Genomic DNA, 19052 nt, shown 5'->3' on the forward strand with positions numbered 1-19052 from the left:
CTTTAGTTCTTAGTAACTAAAAAGACTAAAAATGTGTGAAGCTTTTAAAATGAAATTGTTTAGTTTTTGTTGCACTATTTATTTCCTGGGCACTCTTAATAAAAATTTAATCAATGACTTAACATTTTTTCTTTGTCTAAATGTAATTTATAATTGTCAATATATGATGAAAGATTTATAATAATTATTAAAGCTTTTTTACAAAGTATTAAAACCCTATTATTAAATTTTATAATAAGTTCCGCAATTTTGGAAGATGGCCGCCGCTAAGGGTGTTAAATCAGAATAATTGAAATAAATTTATAAAATAAAGAACATAAGGTTGTAAATATTCGAGAAATCAGAACACGATATTGCATTTTCTTTTCCTATTTAGATTTTATGGAACCTGTCACAGAATTTCATTTGGATCCATATTATTATTCATGCAAAATTTCCCAGATATTCACATTTTTGTCTTTAATCTATATCGAAGGTGCCACACCCTTCCTTACCTAAATGTTCATATGAATGTGAAAGTTGTTCGTGTAAAATTTGAGAGTTTTAGCTCTAATAGCTTCCCGATTTCGAGTTTTTGTATTTAAATCTTATTGAAGTTGCCACGCCCCCTATTGTTAGTCCGGCCAATTTTCTCCTAAATATTTACATGGATATACATGGATGTTTTAGCTGAATTTGACAGTCTAACAGTTTCTTGTATATACGAATGTTTGCACTTCATATGGGGGCTGTCACTACCCCTATTGCTATACGTCAGTTTATTACAAAAATGTTCATATGGATGCCAAAGATTTGTATTGCAAAATTTGACTGTTCTATCTTTAACAGTTTCTCAGATATATGTATTTTGGTACTTAATTCGTATGGGGCTGCCACGCCCCCTATTGTTAATCCCTCAATTTAATACACAAATGTTCATTTGGATATCAAAGTTGTTTTTGTAAAATTTGAAGATTCCAGCAGTTTCTTAGTTATACAAATTTTTGTATTTAATTCATATGACAGGTGCCACGTGCTCTATGAATAGTCCGCCAACTTTGCTCCTAACTTTTCATATGGATATCAAACTTGTCCAAACAAAATTTGAGGTCTCTAATTGTCGCAGTTTCTGAAAAAGACAACATTAATGCATACTAGTTATGTGGGCGTGGCTCTTTGCCTACTTGAGATATCAAATTAAAGAGTCCGGACCTTTGGACGTCTATAAACAGACATTCGTCTTTATATATATACATATATAGATTTCAGTTCTACATAGAGGGAAAAGGAAATATACACGCCTGGTACCAAATTGACACCAAAGAGTTTATAATTTTTCAATAACATCCGTTGTCAAAGTATATTCATACTTATGACAACACTATGTAATGTTTACAACGCAACGTTGTCAACATTGCAAAAATTCGTTGTCGAAATCAAAATTTTATACACATCCGTTGTCTAAATGTTAACAAACGTGGTAAGATCACTATTGGTAACGGATTGGTTGTCAATAGTAAGCTTACCACGTTTGTTAATATTAAGACAACGGTTGTGTATAAAATTTAGATTTTGACAACGAATTGTTGCAATGTTGTTATTGAAAAATTATAAACAGTTTGGTGTCAATTTGGTACCAGGCGTATATATTTCTTTTTCACTCTGTGTAAGGTTGTTAATCCCTGCATAAGACGATTCAACCATTAAAATAATCATAAAAAATGCAAAAATATGTACATTTCAATTATGTATAATAAAAAAACCAAAAAGTGTTAATTATCTTTAGAATTAATATTAAAATAATAACAACAAAATATTTAAAAAAAAAAATACTGAAATTATTTAAATTAGTCAGACTCATAACTTCATAAGATCATACAATTCCATTCATACATAATCTCAGGCATCATCAATGTTTAAGCCGTTAAATATTTACCCTGCAGCACAGAGTGACAATAACGGATGAGTGATCTCACCTTGATAGAGTATAGGTGATTAGTTCTTTTGACACGGCGATATCACACAACAATCACGCTTTACTTCTAATGAATTTCTTTCTTTAGTGTGATTACATTATACATTACTTTGAGACACTAAAGTGACAAATGACTTCCCGCCTGAATACCAGGGAACTATAAAGTAAACAAAAACATAACCTAATATTTAGACATTTGTGAAAAATTCTCTCTAAAAGAGGCTGTTCTAACTTATTTTAAAACTGTTGGGTTTAGTTACTTTTAGCAACAACAATAAAACTTGAAAATTATTTGCATTTTTTTTTGTTAAATATAAAATTATAAAAATAAAATCTTTAGAATGATAAAAATCATTTATATTTTTTTTGCGCTTGTATTTTAAAAGCTACAAATTAAAAGTAAAATCTTTACCCCTCTCTCTCTCTCTGAAATAATGAAAAAAAAAAAAAAAAATATTAAGAAATTGCGTGTGGTTGATTGCAACTACTTTGAACACTCGCTCGTATATATACAGATATTGGATAAATATTTTTAAGATACAAAATTTTAGCTACTGCAGTTAACAACATTCAAAGATAATTAATTTGTTGTTAATAACATTTAGAAAAATACAATTTGAATTGAGATTTCTGTTTATAAGTAATACTTAGAAAAAAATTTGAATTTGTTATTAAATTTAGAGAAATATTGGTTCTAGATCCGTGTATATTGTCTGAGACTCTTTGAAAACTAATCTATATCGAATTCGAAAAACACATTACATGGGATCTGGGGGAAATTTTAACCAAACTCTACAAATTGGGGGAATTGTAAACCAAAATCTAAAACTCTCTCTCTGAACACCAACATAAAGATAGTTATTATGGATCTAGGGTTTGTTACCGGCCGATTCTTTTAACATTTATATTTAGAGAGATCATTAGTGTGTGAGCTCTTGGGCCGAGTTTGTTCTTAAGTCAAAAGTGTCATATACATATGCTTTCCTAAACAAAGTCATTCAAAGACAATCGATATATTTTTAGGTGTAGATCCCCTATATAATATCTGAAAGATTTGAATATACTGAAGTACTTCAATAGCACCCAATTTGTTCACAATAATATTTTTATATGATTTGAAAAAAAAAAGACTTCATTTGACATTTTTAATAGTTTATTGAAGCATTACACTAAAAACTATATTATTATCTAATCCAAACTATGTTAACGTCTGATAAGAAAGACATTATCTTAAGCTCTAGATAGTGAGCAGTGCATACATACAGGAAAATGTAATATTTGGAAATGTTTGAAATTCAAATGCAGTCTATTTTTAATTTTCAAAATATTATAACGAAAACTTTAAATCTGATTAAATATTTATTAAGAAATCTAATAACAAAAAAAAAAAAAACTTAATACATTTATAGTTAAATTAACTTGTTAATGTTTCATTCAAATCATAACCGTTTTATAACAAAATTCTCATGCAAAATTTACATCAATTTGTTAATAAAAATTGAAAAAATGGTTTTTATATTTAGAATTGTAAAAGTGTTTGTGCATGCAATTGTTAGGAGATTGTGCATCGAAATAATATTTCTATTAAACGATTAGATGCGAAAATAGATTTGCTGTGATTGATATCAAAATTAGTTTTTCGGACTCCTGCACCATTTAAATAACACCTAACTTAAATAGGCCGTGTATTATGTATTTATAACCAGCAAAAATATTGATCTTATAAAGATCGGAATCATGAAGATCTGCGTTTTTGTGGCATTAATATTAACATCGGTTCCATGACATCACGTAGTCTATACATATACATTTTAAACAGCAAACGTGAAAAAATAATGAACAAACAACTTCCAGGTATCCAGAAGTAATTTTGAGAGTTGGGTCCATAATATAGGCCGACAAAATTTTAAAAATGTCGAAACCTTGAGACTAAGTTATAATTTTCTGAAGAAATTAGCGCTCACTTCGAATCTTACCTCATAATTTCTCCATAACATAACGGGTATTCGAGATATCGTGTCCTGATGTTTGAAAAAACGCCTTTAGGTGAAGATATCTCGAAGAAAGAAGATTTGTCAGCTGACAATTTGCACTTTCAGATGGCATACAATATTTTATAAATAAAGCACCAATACACAGTTATATTGTCTCAAAAAGGGCGTTTCTATCGAATTTCAGTACACGATATCTCGAATACCAGATGTGATGGACCTCCAGTCTGTTGGGACTATAAACTGGTGATGTCAATTGACTCCTCGGTCTTTCCTTGGAATGAATTTATATGGGTTCGAACCAGACAACCACATAATCTGGTACTACGGGTGGCCAGTTGCCCGCAGGACTTGTTCTGGAGGGTCAGTTAGTTGAGATTCCTTCGGTGTCCACGTAGTGGCTGCCGATGAATGAGAAGTCGGATGAATGAGAAGTGTGCAGGGTTGAATGGTGATGGTGACTTTTCCTTTCTTGACCAGTTATGTTCAGTTAAAACTCTGTTCATACCAGAGTTCATATCGACCAACAAAATATCGGCTATCTGAGGCACAAAACTGGAATTTAAAGAAAATGCTACACAATATCATATTGAGTCAATCTTAGGAGGGGGCTGTGGATCAGGAGGGCGACAACACAGCCGAGCTATCTGGGCAAAGAGGAAGAAGTTGAAGAAGATCTTTCAGAATGTTATATTAAGACAAAATCAAGACACTTTCAATGATAAATCAGACTCTTCCTTAACCTCTCTGAGCAAAGAGAATTCGATCAGCCGATGAGTTAAACACATAAGTGGAAATATACCTCTGTGTTCTCTAAGAAAATGACGTTTGAAAAGAAGTCTCTGACAATGCGGTTAAAAGGAGCCGCCATCTTATGCCAAAGTTGACAAGAAAGGTTGCTGGGATAATCTATGCTATGATCTGGTCTGAGAATCTTTCTTTAAACATAAGTACGAAACATTTTCGTGACTTTTTTGAGATGCGCAACTGATTAGTTGTCATCAAAATTAGTCGAAGAAGTCGGCCAATAATCCTCCAAATTCTGTAGGTGTAAAATATGATTAGTAGCAAATGGGGACTGAAACGATTTCTTATTTATATTTATAAATGATTAAATCACTTTTTTAACTTAAAACAGACAAATTGTTTATATTATTTTATACAAAGTTATAAAATAAAAATTATTTATATAATTGCGGTTACATATCAGGATACACAAGTTTCTACAGTTTAATTTAAAATATTATATAAAAAAACCAATCAATTGTTTTTGTATTTACTTTTTTTTACGTCACTTTACATTTCGTTAAGGAATATTTTTGTCAACGTCAATGTACAATAAATATTTCCGTTTAAATTCCACATTGAAATCGAAAGAGCTGTTATAATACCTTTATATATATTCAGAAATACATATCTACAATATATATAAAAAAATAAGAATATTTTTCAAATGTAATGTTTTCATTAAATAATGAAATATTTATGACTTTTGCGATCAGTTTTTTTAAAGCGATTTTCAATTAAATAACAAAAATAAAACAGTTTCAATTTGTTCTGAATGTAAGAAAAAAAAAATATTCTATTTTAGACGCTTATTGTCGTTTCGATTTTTGGGGTTAAACCTGTACAAAATTATTATACGTTATAAAAAGAAAAGAAACAAAAAAAGAAAACACCTCAGCTATTTGCATGTCGTCCCCTTGGATCAAACAAGTCCAGTTGGTTTCTGTATAAATTTCATACCAAATTGAATTTAAATTGTCTTCGTCTTTTTCTGTTTTTGAATACAATTCAACGTAATTTATTTTATTTGTTTGAATGTATGTAAGTTTTATATAAAAGACATATATTTGTATGTATTGTCTTTCAATTCAAAATATATATAATTTTAAATAAAACACTTGATACTAGCTGAACAATTTTATTCATGGACTATTTACTTACCCAGCAAACACAAACATTAGGAAAATTTTAATTAAATTAATTTTATTATAACAATTTTTCCGTTTGCAAATCTTTTCCACTTGGTTTTGATTTCAAATGTTTTCTTACTTTTAATTTTTGTTTGTTTGTTTGTTTGGTATTAACGGAAATGGAAATTATAACATTACACCTCTATACATGTAATAACTTATACAAGTAAAAGTGTTATTTATATGATTCTTTAATTTAAAATTATTTTCAGAAGTTGGTTCTATAAATGGACTTAGTTTATTATGGATTGATCCTTTTGGAATTTATTAAAACAATTAAATTATTTATTTAGTTCATAGACTAGTCAATGGAATAGTCTATAGACAAACCTTACATTAATCAATAGTTCTAAGACTATCTCTTAGTCAATATTCTCGTTCATAGAATAAGTAATCGAATAGTTAATAGATTGGTCAATAGACTTCTATTGGACTAGTTAATGGATTAGATATTAGTTTAGTTAATAGACTAGTCTATATACTAGACAGTAAATTAGTTTATGATCTAGTACATTGACTAGTCCGTCAATAGACTTCTTAATAATCTCGTCAATAGACTAGGCCATAGCTTAGCATAGACCATAGTCTAGTTAATAGACTAGATCATAGTTTAGTTAATAGACTAGAGCATAGTCTAGTTAATAGACCAGAGTCTAGTTAACAGACTAAACCATAGTTTAGACTAGACCATAATCTAGTTAATAAACTAGACCATAGTCTAGACCATAGTCTAGTTAATAGGCTAGACCCTAGTCTTGTTAGTAGACTAGACCATAGTCTAGTTAATAGACTAGACACATTGACTAGTTAATAGATTAGACCGTAGTCTAGTCTATTAATAGACTTGACCATAGTCTAGTTAATAGACTAGACCATAGTCTTCTTAATAGACTAGACTAAAGTATAGTTAATAGACTAGAACAAAGTATAGTTAATTGACTAGACCATAGTCTAGTTAATAGACTAGACCATAGTCTAGTTAATAGACTAGGTCATATTATAGTTAATAGACTCGACTATAGTATAGTCAATAGACTAGATCATAGTATAGTTAATTGACTAGACCATAGTCTAACTTATAGACTAGACCATAGTCTAGTTAATAGACTAGACCATAGTCTAGTTAATAGACTAGACTATAGTATAGTCAATAGACTAGAACATAGTATAGTTAATTGACTAGACCATAGTCTAGTTAATAGACTAGACCATAGTCTAGTTAATAGACTAGACCATATTCTAGTTAATAAACTAGACTATAGTATAGTTAATAGACCATAGTCTAGTTAATAGACTAGACCATAGTCAAGTTAATAGACTAGACTACGGTACAGTTAATAGACTAGACTATAGTATAGTTTATAGACCATAGGCTAACTAATAGACTAGACCAAAGTCTAGTTAATAGACCATAGTCTAGTTAATAGACCATAGTCTAGTTAATAGACCATAGTCTAGTTAATAGACTAGACCATAGTCTAGTTAATAGACTATAGTATAGTAGACTAGACCATAATATAGTTTATAGACTAGACCATAGTACAGTTAATAGACTAGACCATAGTCTAGTTAATAGACTAGACCATAGCTTAGTTAATAGACTAGACCATAGTCTAGTTAATAGACTAGACCATAGCCTACTTAATAGACTAGACTATAGTATAGTCAGTAGACTAGACCATAATATAGTTAATAGACTAGACCATAGTATAGTTAATAGACTAGACTATAGTATAGTCAATAGACTAGACCACAGTCTAGTCAATAGACTAGATCATAGATTAGTTAGTTAATAGACTAGACCATAGTCTAGTTAATAGACTGGACCATAGTCTAGTTAATAGACTAGATCATAGTCTAGTTAGTGTACAAGACCATAGTTTAGTTAATAGACTCGAAAGACCATCGACTAGTTTACTGACTAGACCATAGACTGAATCATAGTCCAGATAATTTTCTAGACTATAGTCTAGTGAATAGACTAAACCATCTTCTAATCAATGAATCAATAGTATAGACCATAGTTTAGCTTTATTATGGAATTTTTAAGTACTTTAAAGGTCTATCAATATTCCACTTAAAAGACAAAATATCTCTAAACATTCCAAAACACCAAAAGTTTGTTTTTTTATAAACAGAAGCTTAAACGATAACTATTAAACCTTAAATGTGATCAAATAAGCTTTAATTTAAATAACAAATTTTAAACAAATTAATACTGTATAAAAAAATATTCTTTAATTTATTTATAAAATTCTCAAACAAAAATTATCTTAAACTATTAATAAATTTACAACAAAAAAACTGAAAACTGATTAGAATTATGACTCTAAAAACCCATAATACTTAAACAATAACTTAAGCCCACATACAAAAACAACTAGTTAATTTGCAAAGATAATTAGGTCAGGCTACTTATGTTTATTTTATATAGATAAACAACGTTATTATAACGGATTTTATTAAACTTTAATGTTAAAACTATTATAAGAATTAATAATGAAATTTTTTATTAAAAATTTATTTCTTTTTTCATTTATTTCCAGATAATTGGTACCAAACAAATTCTAGTACGTCCCGAGGGTACCTTTGTTAAGGATCGTACAACATCAACATCTTCGGATGCCTCAAATACCGCCTCATCACCACCACTGGCTATCACATATGCCGACTCTGTTAATAACAGCAGTTGTAGCAGTAGTAATAATTTAAATTCAACAAACAACAGTATAAATTCCTTAAACATCACAAATAATAGTTCAACGCCAACTTCACCCACGACCACTAACAACAACAACAATAATAACATTAACGCCTCTAATACCAGCATTCCATCAACACCGACATCGGCTACAACCATCAATAATAACAATACAATTGTTAATAATAATAATATTATCACAAATGGACCAACTTCGTTGGCACCTGTCGATATTATCGAACTTCCAATTGCTGTTGCTCAGGCTGCTGGAAAGCCACTACAGGAAGCTATCGAGGAGGTGAGTTTTTTTTTATAAAACTTTCTTTAGTAATATTTTCTTTAGTTGTTTGTAGAACAATGGGTCTTAATTATAATTAAGATCCATGGAGAAGTTTTCATAAACTTATCTAATAAATTACTCTCGGATCTTTACGGATTTACTCATATATTATATGTATTCCGAATCAAAGCAGGTGTCAAGAATCAAAAGTTAATTTTGGACTCGTAATTAGTTAACACCTTTAACTCATTTAGCATAATTATACATAGTTTTATATTCATATTAATGAACATCAGATTGATTTTCGAACTGCAGCCATTTATATGGACTTGCGTTAATCATGGCCCGTGTCCTGCACCAAGGATTTCCATCGTTCTTTGCTTTTCGGATCCCAATTCAAAGATATGGTCAATGTCTAGAAATTGTGATACTCCTTATACTCCATAAGTTGAGTTGGCAGAATAGGTGTATACGCCAGAGTTATAATGTCTCGTATATTTGAAGAACTTTCCGGACAATCTATCTAATGTTCACTGTAACTAGTTCCGATTATAGTATTAATGGACAGTTTTGAAGTCATTTTCAATCTTGCGGACCCCTATTTTTGAATGATCTATCATACAAACGAATCTTTTTTTTGTCGAATTTTATCTAAATTCCATAATTTTTACACGAGTTATTGATAATATGCTGATTTCTTAAGACGGTTATATGGAAGGAATATGATCAATTATGTTCCGAACCATATGAAATATAGAGCTAAAGAGATTTTAGCTCTTATAGAACTTGTTTTTGTAGAATTTTAACGTTATAATGATATCTTTAAGAAATTTATGATAGATAAAGTTATTTTTCGAAGGATACTTTATATGGGGTATTGGGTCCAATATGGCCCATGTCCGCCATACTCTACAACATTACCTATGACAAATTTTAGAGCGATTACTGTAAGAAGTACAGATTGCTATATGATGACCGTATTGTGTCATACCAATAATATTCATTCTAAGGAAGTTTTTGGATTAGACTCCTATACTGAACTCTAATAGAATAATTTTCGGAACGAAGTACTCTTTGGGGTCCTGGAGTAATTATAGATCGTACTCTTTTTAAAAGTAAAATTAAAAGTTTAAAAAAAGATAAACTTAGTTTCTTAATGGGACTTTATTAGAGAGCTGGATTCAAATATGAATTTGTCAATGTGCAATTTAACAACAACATGAAGTAGACCTTCCCTTAAGGGTGCTATAGACCCGTCGAATGTGGCTCAAAAACGTGTCATGTCTCACGTTTCTATTGTAGTTTTCATCTTAAATGATTACAAGTTTTTCTAAGAACTATTTCATTCTAATTAAAAATCCATCTTCATTACACAAATCTACATTTAGTGCTATTATTAACAATTTTCTAAATGCAACTTCTTTAAAGTTTAATCACGTAAATAAATTATTATTTGTTAATGTTAATAAGCAAATTCGTCGTCTATATAAACTCTGGGTTCTTATCATTAAGATTAGATTAAAAAAGCCCCACTGGATGATGTTTGTTTTTTACACTTACATTTTTTTTTAATTCTTTCAAACATTTATAGCGAGTGCAAATACAAGTATAAACAATTAACAAGTTTTTAATATTTTTTTTAATGTTTTTTTATTGTGCGATTACGACTATAGTATTTGTTTAAATATCGTTATATTAATATATTTTGTTCATTTCTTAACTTATTGTGTATATGTATACTACTGAACTTTAAACATTGGACTTTGGCAATGATGAAAGATGTTGCTAAAAGTAGCTATGAAACTAATTTTAATTAAAAATCTTTAATGCAAAATAATAATTAAGCGATTGTGATTTATAAGGAAAATAGTTGTAAGGAAATTGTTGCTAAAGTTGAAAGCAAACATGAAAATGACAGATAGAGAATATAGAGAATGAATATAGACCCTCGATATACTATATTTTAATCAATTGTTAATAGGTTACTGAAAACTTGTTATGTTTAAAAAGCTATTATTTAATGCTAAAATTAGCTCATGCATACGGATTGCATACGTAGTATTTATACCACAGATTTGTAAATATCAAAATTCTTATTTATTTTTAACAACTTTAAATTTGTTTTTAAAATTATCGTCCAACTCTAGGGAGAAAAAGTGCAAACACATTGTGATTTTAAAATTTATATCAAATAAGAACAAATACAAATATATTCTTTTTTAACAATTCTTTATTGCAATGTCATTTATTGCAAAGTACTTAATGTAGAATTATTTTAATTAATATTAAAATATTATTAAATGTTTTTAGTTTTATTTATTAGTTATTAGTACAATTTGTAATTGATAAATATATGAATACTTTAAACAAATATGAATCAGCAATATAATGTCTACTACCACCGTTACTTTGATTAAATGCAATACAAATGTTTGAAGGACTGTGAAATATGTAGTTATAAACTGAACTCGTAATATCTCAAAATTACAAACCGAATTATACAGGCAATTCATATCAAGTGACCCAACTCAAAAACATCGATTTTGACAAAATTTGCACCAAATTTACACACATTTTCAGCTCTATCGGTCAAGAACTGCCAGACTTAGAGAGGGTTAAAGTTGGACATTTTGGTCATACATGGTTTTATTCAAATGACTGTAACTTTTCACCTATTGGTCCTAGAAAAAATTGTCCAAAAGACTAACTTTGTTGCAAATTTCATGCAAATCGGAAGACATCGATTTTTAAAGTTGGGTCACTTGACATGAAATTCCCCATATGTATATTTTTTTAAATCGAATCCTAATGATCCCTTTGTGATATCTGTAAATATATTACACACAGACCAAAGAAAGTGAGATGTACATGGATAACACGTGCCGATAAATTTTTATCCCAGAGAATTAAGTATATTTGCCTAAAAGTTTGAGCTGCGAATCTGACCTCAGTATTTATACATCACATCAGGGATTCGAGATATCGTGTCTTTGAAAAAAGAGCATTTTTAGTCCTTTGTGTGACGTAATAACATGTAGTTATAAAATTCTATTTGAAAGTTTAAAATAATGGCTCATCAACTTCTTTAATTATTTTTCGAATTATCTTCACCTAAAGCTTGAAAGCTTCAATCCTTTAAAAAAGTCTCAGATTTTTTTTTCAAATTTAGACGGTCTGTGTTATCGATGGAAGTCAAATAGAATTGACTTTCGCATTTAAGTTGATTTGTACCTTACCTCCCATATACCTAAGCAATTTTTTGATAAAAAACTCATATTCTGAAAGAGGCTTTATATGGGGGTTTGGAGGAAAAAGGAACCGTTACTCACAAAATTTAGCGGATGAATTTACGGCAACATAATATGTATTTATGCTGAATTTCATCACGACATTAGCCATTTTAGGGAAATTTTGGATATTTAAGTAATTTTCTAGGGCCAAATCGAGACCGACCATTACGAAATTCATCGGGGTTATTGAGGTTATAGTATGAAACTTAGTTGTAACGCTTTTTATCGAGATAAGAGTATATTAACCATAATTATAAGCTCAAAAGCCCTTTTCGGTGGGGTTCAGTTGTATGAGGTCTAGGAGAAATAGTAGACCGATTTGAACCATTTTCAATAGACTTTGTTTTGGTATAATAGAAGATCATGTACCAAATTTCATTGAATTATCTTTAAAAATGCGACCAGTAGTTTGATTACAAGCTGAGGCGGACGGACAGGTGGACGGACATAGCTAAATCGGCTCAGAAAATGAAATTGAGGAAATTAATAGGAAATATTTTTCTCCATTTAAGGGGTATTCCGCAACAGTAGTCAGTGGACATTGAGTCATTTATTTTCGCTAATTTATTTGCTACACATTTGCCCATCGAATTCCAGTGCCTCCGTAAACCTTTGAATATGACTGTTGTCTTGCCATCTAGTCTAAGGATGTCCAACATTCTTAGATTTGATTCTAGGTATTTGACTGTAGCTTGACTATCGGTTAAGATTGAAATATCTCTATTCCATATTCTGATATTCTTACGCCAATCTTCTGTTCTTTTTATAGCTGATATTTCAGGTTATAATGGGCCACAGGCATTCTGAATCCCAAAGGTTATTCTGATCGCGAGTTTAAGGATGAAAATACAGTTTCCAATTCTCAACTTTTTGCGAACCATCTGTATACACGGAAATGTAGGTTGGAGTGTGATCTCCTTTCTTCCGAGTTAATAAAACCGAAATTCTTGTGGAAAATGGGTTTAGGAGTACAATATTCGATATTATTAGAAAGACTTGTTATACTCGCGTATCCGTTGCAACGCCTATTGTTTATTTTATTTGCAAACAAGTTAAGTAGGAATCCAGTTTATCAAAGAATTTGTCGATGTTGTTCTCAGTGATTCTGTTATAAAGATTGACATATTCCTCAGATCTTTTTCAAGTATTATACAGTTAGAGTTCCTGTCTAGAGCTTTCCACCAAACAATGACTCATTTAGATAGGACTAGTTTAATATTATGAATAGGTTATTATGTGAAAGTGAGAGTTAAAACCCTTTTAGCTGGTGCAGTGGATTTACACCCAGTTAACTGTTGATGCTTAATCGACTTAGTATCTTGTAAGCATCTTTGAGCCTTTGAGATATCATACCCAGATGAAACCTCCAAACTGCTACCGCAAAGTCATCCACATAGGAATTATATTTTCATGTGTTGGTTGGGCCATATTTGACCTTTGAAAAATAACTTTAACAGTAACAAGTATCATACCATGAGTATATTTTAAAAAAAATAATTTTTCATAAAGAAACTTTTATGTTGAATTTTACCTTAATTCCTAAGTATTTAAGCAATTTATTGATAAAAAAAAAACGAATTTTCTAAATATAAATATATAATTATATAGGAGTATAGGTCAAACTTGGGCCGATACTCATTCAATATGGGAAAAGGATATATTTTTAAATAACAGTTAGTTATGCTGAGTTTCATTGCAATACAAATGGTTACAAGTACATTTTAGACGTTTAAGACATTTTTTGAAGTTTTTAGGGGGGATAGGGTCAAATAAGGGCCGATCATTACGAAAATCTGCAGTGTCATTTATACTTATATAAAACATATTTGTGCCAATTTTTAGAGAGATAATAAATAGTATATTTGACGTAATTATGGCATAAAAAGCCCAAATCGGGAGGTACGGTTGTATGGCTAGATGAAATAATGGACCGATTTCAACCATTTTCAATAGGCTTCGTCCCTGTGCCAAAAACATGTTTGGTCCAAATTTCATCAAATTATCTTGAAAATTGCGGCCTGTACCTTGCGCACAAGGTTTACATGGACAGCCAGCCAGCCGGACAGATGGACGGACGGACGGACCACTATAGTGGTGTAGGGTATAATAACGCATAAGTAGTACTCAATTCGAATCTGACTTCAGATTTAAGTAGAATTGTACCTTGCCTCAAATATACTTAAGCCATTTATTGTTGAATAAAATTGTGGATATTTAAGTCATACTTTGAAGGGGGCTTTGTATAGGGGCTAGGCGCTATAATTATAAAATTCATGAGGTTCATCAAGGCTAGTATAGTACTTAGTTTTGCAGCTTTTTGTCGAGATACGAGTATATTAAACATAATTATAAACTTATAAACCCTGTTCGAGGTGAAATAATAGACAATTTTTAATAGTCACTGAATTATCTTCAAAATTGCCACCTGTAGTTTGATTACAAGGTTTACAAGTCCTATTCCGGGTTCAGTTGTATGAGGGCTAGGTGAAATAATAGACCGATCTTAATCATTTTCAATAGGCTTCGTCCATGGGACTATAGAAGATTATGTACCAAATTTCAATGAATTATCTTCATACCTGTAGTTTGATTATAAGTTTTGATTGAACGGACGGCTCAGAAAATGATTCTAAGCCGATTATTTTTGTACGTTACAAACATCAGCACAAACCTATATATATACCAGAAAACAAAAATTATATCCAGAATATTCAGAATATTTGACATGATTCAACTGAAGCTCTTTGTAGTCAAGAAAAACTGCTTTATAAGAGAATTATAATACTTTTATAATCGACCATTTTATATCCGATATTTTGACAGTTTCTACTAAAATATGATTCATTGTCTAACCGTTTCACTAAAAGATGGAATATTACCATATATAAACTAATTTTGCTTTATGTAAAAATTTTCGATTTAAATTTTTAAAATTGTTTGTTATTTTAAACTTTATTAACTCTTTGACAGTTTGAAGTAGTATTGATTGAGTAGTACCCATAATAAAAAGTAATGTATCTAATAATGAAAATTGGCTTAATTTGCCAGTACTATTCCACAGTAATATTTCATACTTTCATTGATTTCTAACAGACATACCAAAAACATGAAAAGGTTTTAGGCAAAATATGAATTTATAATTGATAAAGATGAACAACTTGTAACAATTTGTTTCATATTAACTTCCTATAAGTCCTTCATTATTATCTTAGTAGTGATCAGATTGAAAGGGGAGTTTTTACTTTAGGTATGAGTAACAGGTGTCATGTAAACATTTTTAATAAAAATTATAAGAAACAAGTAGAAAACATATTTACTCGTACGATCTGTTGAAGTAATACAAATTGGCAATGAATGTTGCAGATTTCTTAATGCTGATTATTATCCGATTAAATATTTTTTTTATTAATCTTTTTTTTTTTGTATTTTTGAGATATACTCATACGGTTTTATGGATTTTTATATGTTTATTGTATGAATTTTTTTTGTAAATAATAATGATGATGATATTAAAACAAAAGATGACATGTTAATAACTTTCAAAAGAGAATAGATTCTCTGAAAGTTAAAACTTAAAAAAAAACCTTGACATAATAATTAAATTACAAACATTACAACACAACACCCATATAAACAGACCGACAGACAGACAGTACGTCAAATTGTCTAAATACACGAGTATGAAAACATATTTCAAATATTATGAATTTTATATGCAAATACATCAAATTGAAGTGTTGCTGACACAAATTCATCACCTATAAAGTGCATTTAAATAAGTTACTAACAGAAACACTCGCCGTTTTAAAACTTAGATAAATAAACAAATATTTAGTAAAAATAATAATAAAATAACTATGAAAAACAACAACAGTTTTAAAATCTTAATTTGTTGCTATTTGCTTTTAATAAAACAAAACAGCTCAAGTTTTCCTTAAACAAACCAAGAAACTCTATATTGATCCTTAAGTATCTCGTTTGTGGAAACAAATATGTTGCACATTTGCTGTCTAATGTTGCAAGTGCATTATCATCATCTTCATTAACGTTGACACAACCAACCACATCCATCTCCAGCAATATTTTTTTTTATTATTTAACACGTTATTTTGTAGTGGTTTTCTAATTGATTTAACAAACAAATATTAGAAAATCAACGTAAATAGATTTTGTTTTATTTAAATCTAATAACACAATATGGTCTGTGTAAATATTTGAAAATTTTGCAAAAAAAATATAGAAAAGTAAAAATATTAAATACAAATATTACTCGTGTGTTGTAAAACTATAATGACGACATGGAAAATATGTGGCAAATAGTGTAAATTTCAAAATTAAATAGTTATTTGGGGAATTTTCTTGTTAGGTTAAATTGTATAGGAAAATATGTAAATCATACATATCATTCGATTAGAATTTGCCAGTAATCTGACTTCCATTTACCATTCTTTTATATCCGATCTGTATGGTTCAACTGAGTTTGTTAATTTGATCTATAATTAGATTGGGTGGGTACTACATTCTATCTTTGTTCGGACCTTATTTGTAATTTTCGTCTAATTTAATGTTAGTTCAAAACTTTTTTAGCACCGGCATCCATAATAACTTGATCTTCAATTTAGAACGACATATTTTCATATTTACCGACAGCCAGAAATCAATTAGGGCGATATCAGGTGATAAAGTTAAATCAAGACCGTATTGGATTCTAAGAAGTCTCTAACCGAATACTCTCCCAGAGGTATTATTTACAATATATGGGTACCAGGCCACTCGGGAGTAATCGGCAACGGAAGAGCGATTGTAATAACTTTAAGAAAAGGGAGCTCGAGGTAGTTAGCCTGACGAACGCAAAACTATTTGAGGCAAGCCATAAGGGTCTTACAGTAATGAAACCTTAGGACCGCAAAGATCCTATGGGGAGACGCATCGAGAGCAGACTTAAAAAAGGTGAGAGAAACCCATAAGTCCTCTTAGAATAATGAAACGGTAGAACCACAAAGATCCAATGTAGTGGCCTTAAAGAGACCAGGGAGAGAAGTCTACTCAAAATTAGAAAGTCTGAGGTTAGTATGATGGTACGAAGTCTGAGTGAACACAAAGGAATACGAACACAGCCATACAAAATTGGACGTGCGTATTCAGCATGTAGAGAGAACAGTAATACTCTGAAGCACTTTCTTTGACATTGTTAGGCTTTCGCCAAAATTAGATCCACTTATCTTGCAAGTAATAGTATTCCAGATATAACATCCCTCATGAACATTGATTGGAAAATTCTAAGGTATTACGTCCAAAAAATCCCAAATTTTGAGCATAACTGGTTCAGTAAAATCCCATAATTTTGACTCATATTTATATGAACTGTTTTTTATTAAGTGATCCTATATAATAATCTCTAAGTCCATCCTTAACTATTTTTTTTTTGGAAAGTGGACTCATATAACTTTCAAAATAAACAGTTCATATGTATTAGCCCATGGATTAGTCATAAAACTAGAAAGTATATTGTGTTTCCATGGGCTAGACAATAGAGTAGTCTATAAATTAGACAATTAACTAGTCTATAGACTAGACCTTAGACTATACAATTGACTACTTTAGTGTATAATGACTAGTAAATAGACTAGTCCCTAGACTTTTTAATAAACTAGACCATATAAATGTTATTATACTAGTCCACGTCTAGTAAAAAGTAATTTTAACAAAAAGTTGGTTGGATTTTGATTCATGGTGAAGTAATAACATTTCAAGATATATTTCTGTTATCGTTCAAAGGAAAGGTACAAACCACAGGGGGGGGGTGGTTGTGCAATAAAATGTTGAGAATGAGCTGATAATTCAGAGATTAAACATTAAAATGCTGTGCTGACTGTTGGATATGATGTGATTGATGGAAGAGATGGATGGTTGGCCTAGACGGTTGTGTTGAAAGATATGAAAGTGTTGTAAGATGGATGGAGTGCAAAGGTTGAAAAGTTGATGATAACGGTGGGATGAAGAAGATGGTTTAGAGTTTTGCTGCATACTTAAGTATCATTAATGGTTTTTGAGCGGTTGAGTGGCGGATGTTTAATCTTTGTTTTATCGGCAATTTTCCTTCGTGGTAGGGTATATTTGGAGTTTACTCTAATCATGCTTAGCACAAAGCAGTAGGTCCTAATGACCACTGAAATAAGTCTTGTCAAGTTATTATAGAGGCCGTGATTCAGTCTACCAATTTGTCCCTAAGCATAGTTGCCAGATGATTTGGGTGTAAAATCGTCAAATTTCGAGGAAAAAATCGTCAAAATCGTCAACTGATTTTTCGAAATCGTCATTAAATCGTCAAAGCTATTTTCCATTTATATAATATACATGTTTGATGGTATTTTTACTATTTTATAGTAATTATTTCAACTATCGAGAAATTTTTATAAATTTCGATAGATTTTAGTTTTGTTTGTTTGTTTGTACTTTAAGTTTGCTTAGCTGCATCTGCAGCTAGGACTTCTTGGGCGAATCGAAAGATTATAACGTCAACACCAATTATTCCAGTACGACTGGACGGAATACCAAATTGAGTTTTTTGGTTCTCCACAATAATCAAAATTAAAACATAGGTTAAGTTAACACGAATACATATGGTCAACATGCTCTTCAAAAAACTGTAACTCGATACAGTTATTCGACGTCACACATTTGACCAATGCGGTTTGAAACGTAAAACTCTCGAAGGCGGAGCAAAAAGGACGTCGTTATTCCCCTTAAGCGATAATGGCAACGACACACGACGATCTTCCTCCCCCCAGAGCTGAATTACGAATGCATTTGTTTATTATCTGTTTAATTTGGCAAATATGATTTAAAATACTTTACAT

General features: G+C 30.4%; 1 protein-coding gene across 8 annotated transcripts in view; it reads left to right on the forward strand.

Moving 5' to 3' along the window:
• Positions 1–19052, forward strand: part of LOC119599544 (RNA-binding protein fusilli) — a 92882-nt gene that overhangs the window by 40953 nt on the left and 32877 nt on the right. For all 8 annotated transcript variants that reach the window (XM_037949332.1, XM_037949328.1, XM_037949335.1 and 5 more), the window contains exon 3: positions 8468–8920. In XM_037949332.1, the coding sequence (XP_037805260.1) occupies positions 8468–8920 (453 nt within the window). The remainder of the gene's footprint in view (positions 1–8467; positions 8921–19052) is intronic.

This window comes from Lucilia sericata, unplaced genomic scaffold (genome assembly GCF_015586225.1).
Source record: "Lucilia sericata isolate MDLA Ls3-8-SP2 unplaced genomic scaffold, ASM1558622v1 Contig000080F_arrow, whole genome shotgun sequence".
Classification (NCBI taxonomy): Eukaryota; Metazoa; Arthropoda; class Insecta; order Diptera; family Calliphoridae; genus Lucilia; species Lucilia sericata.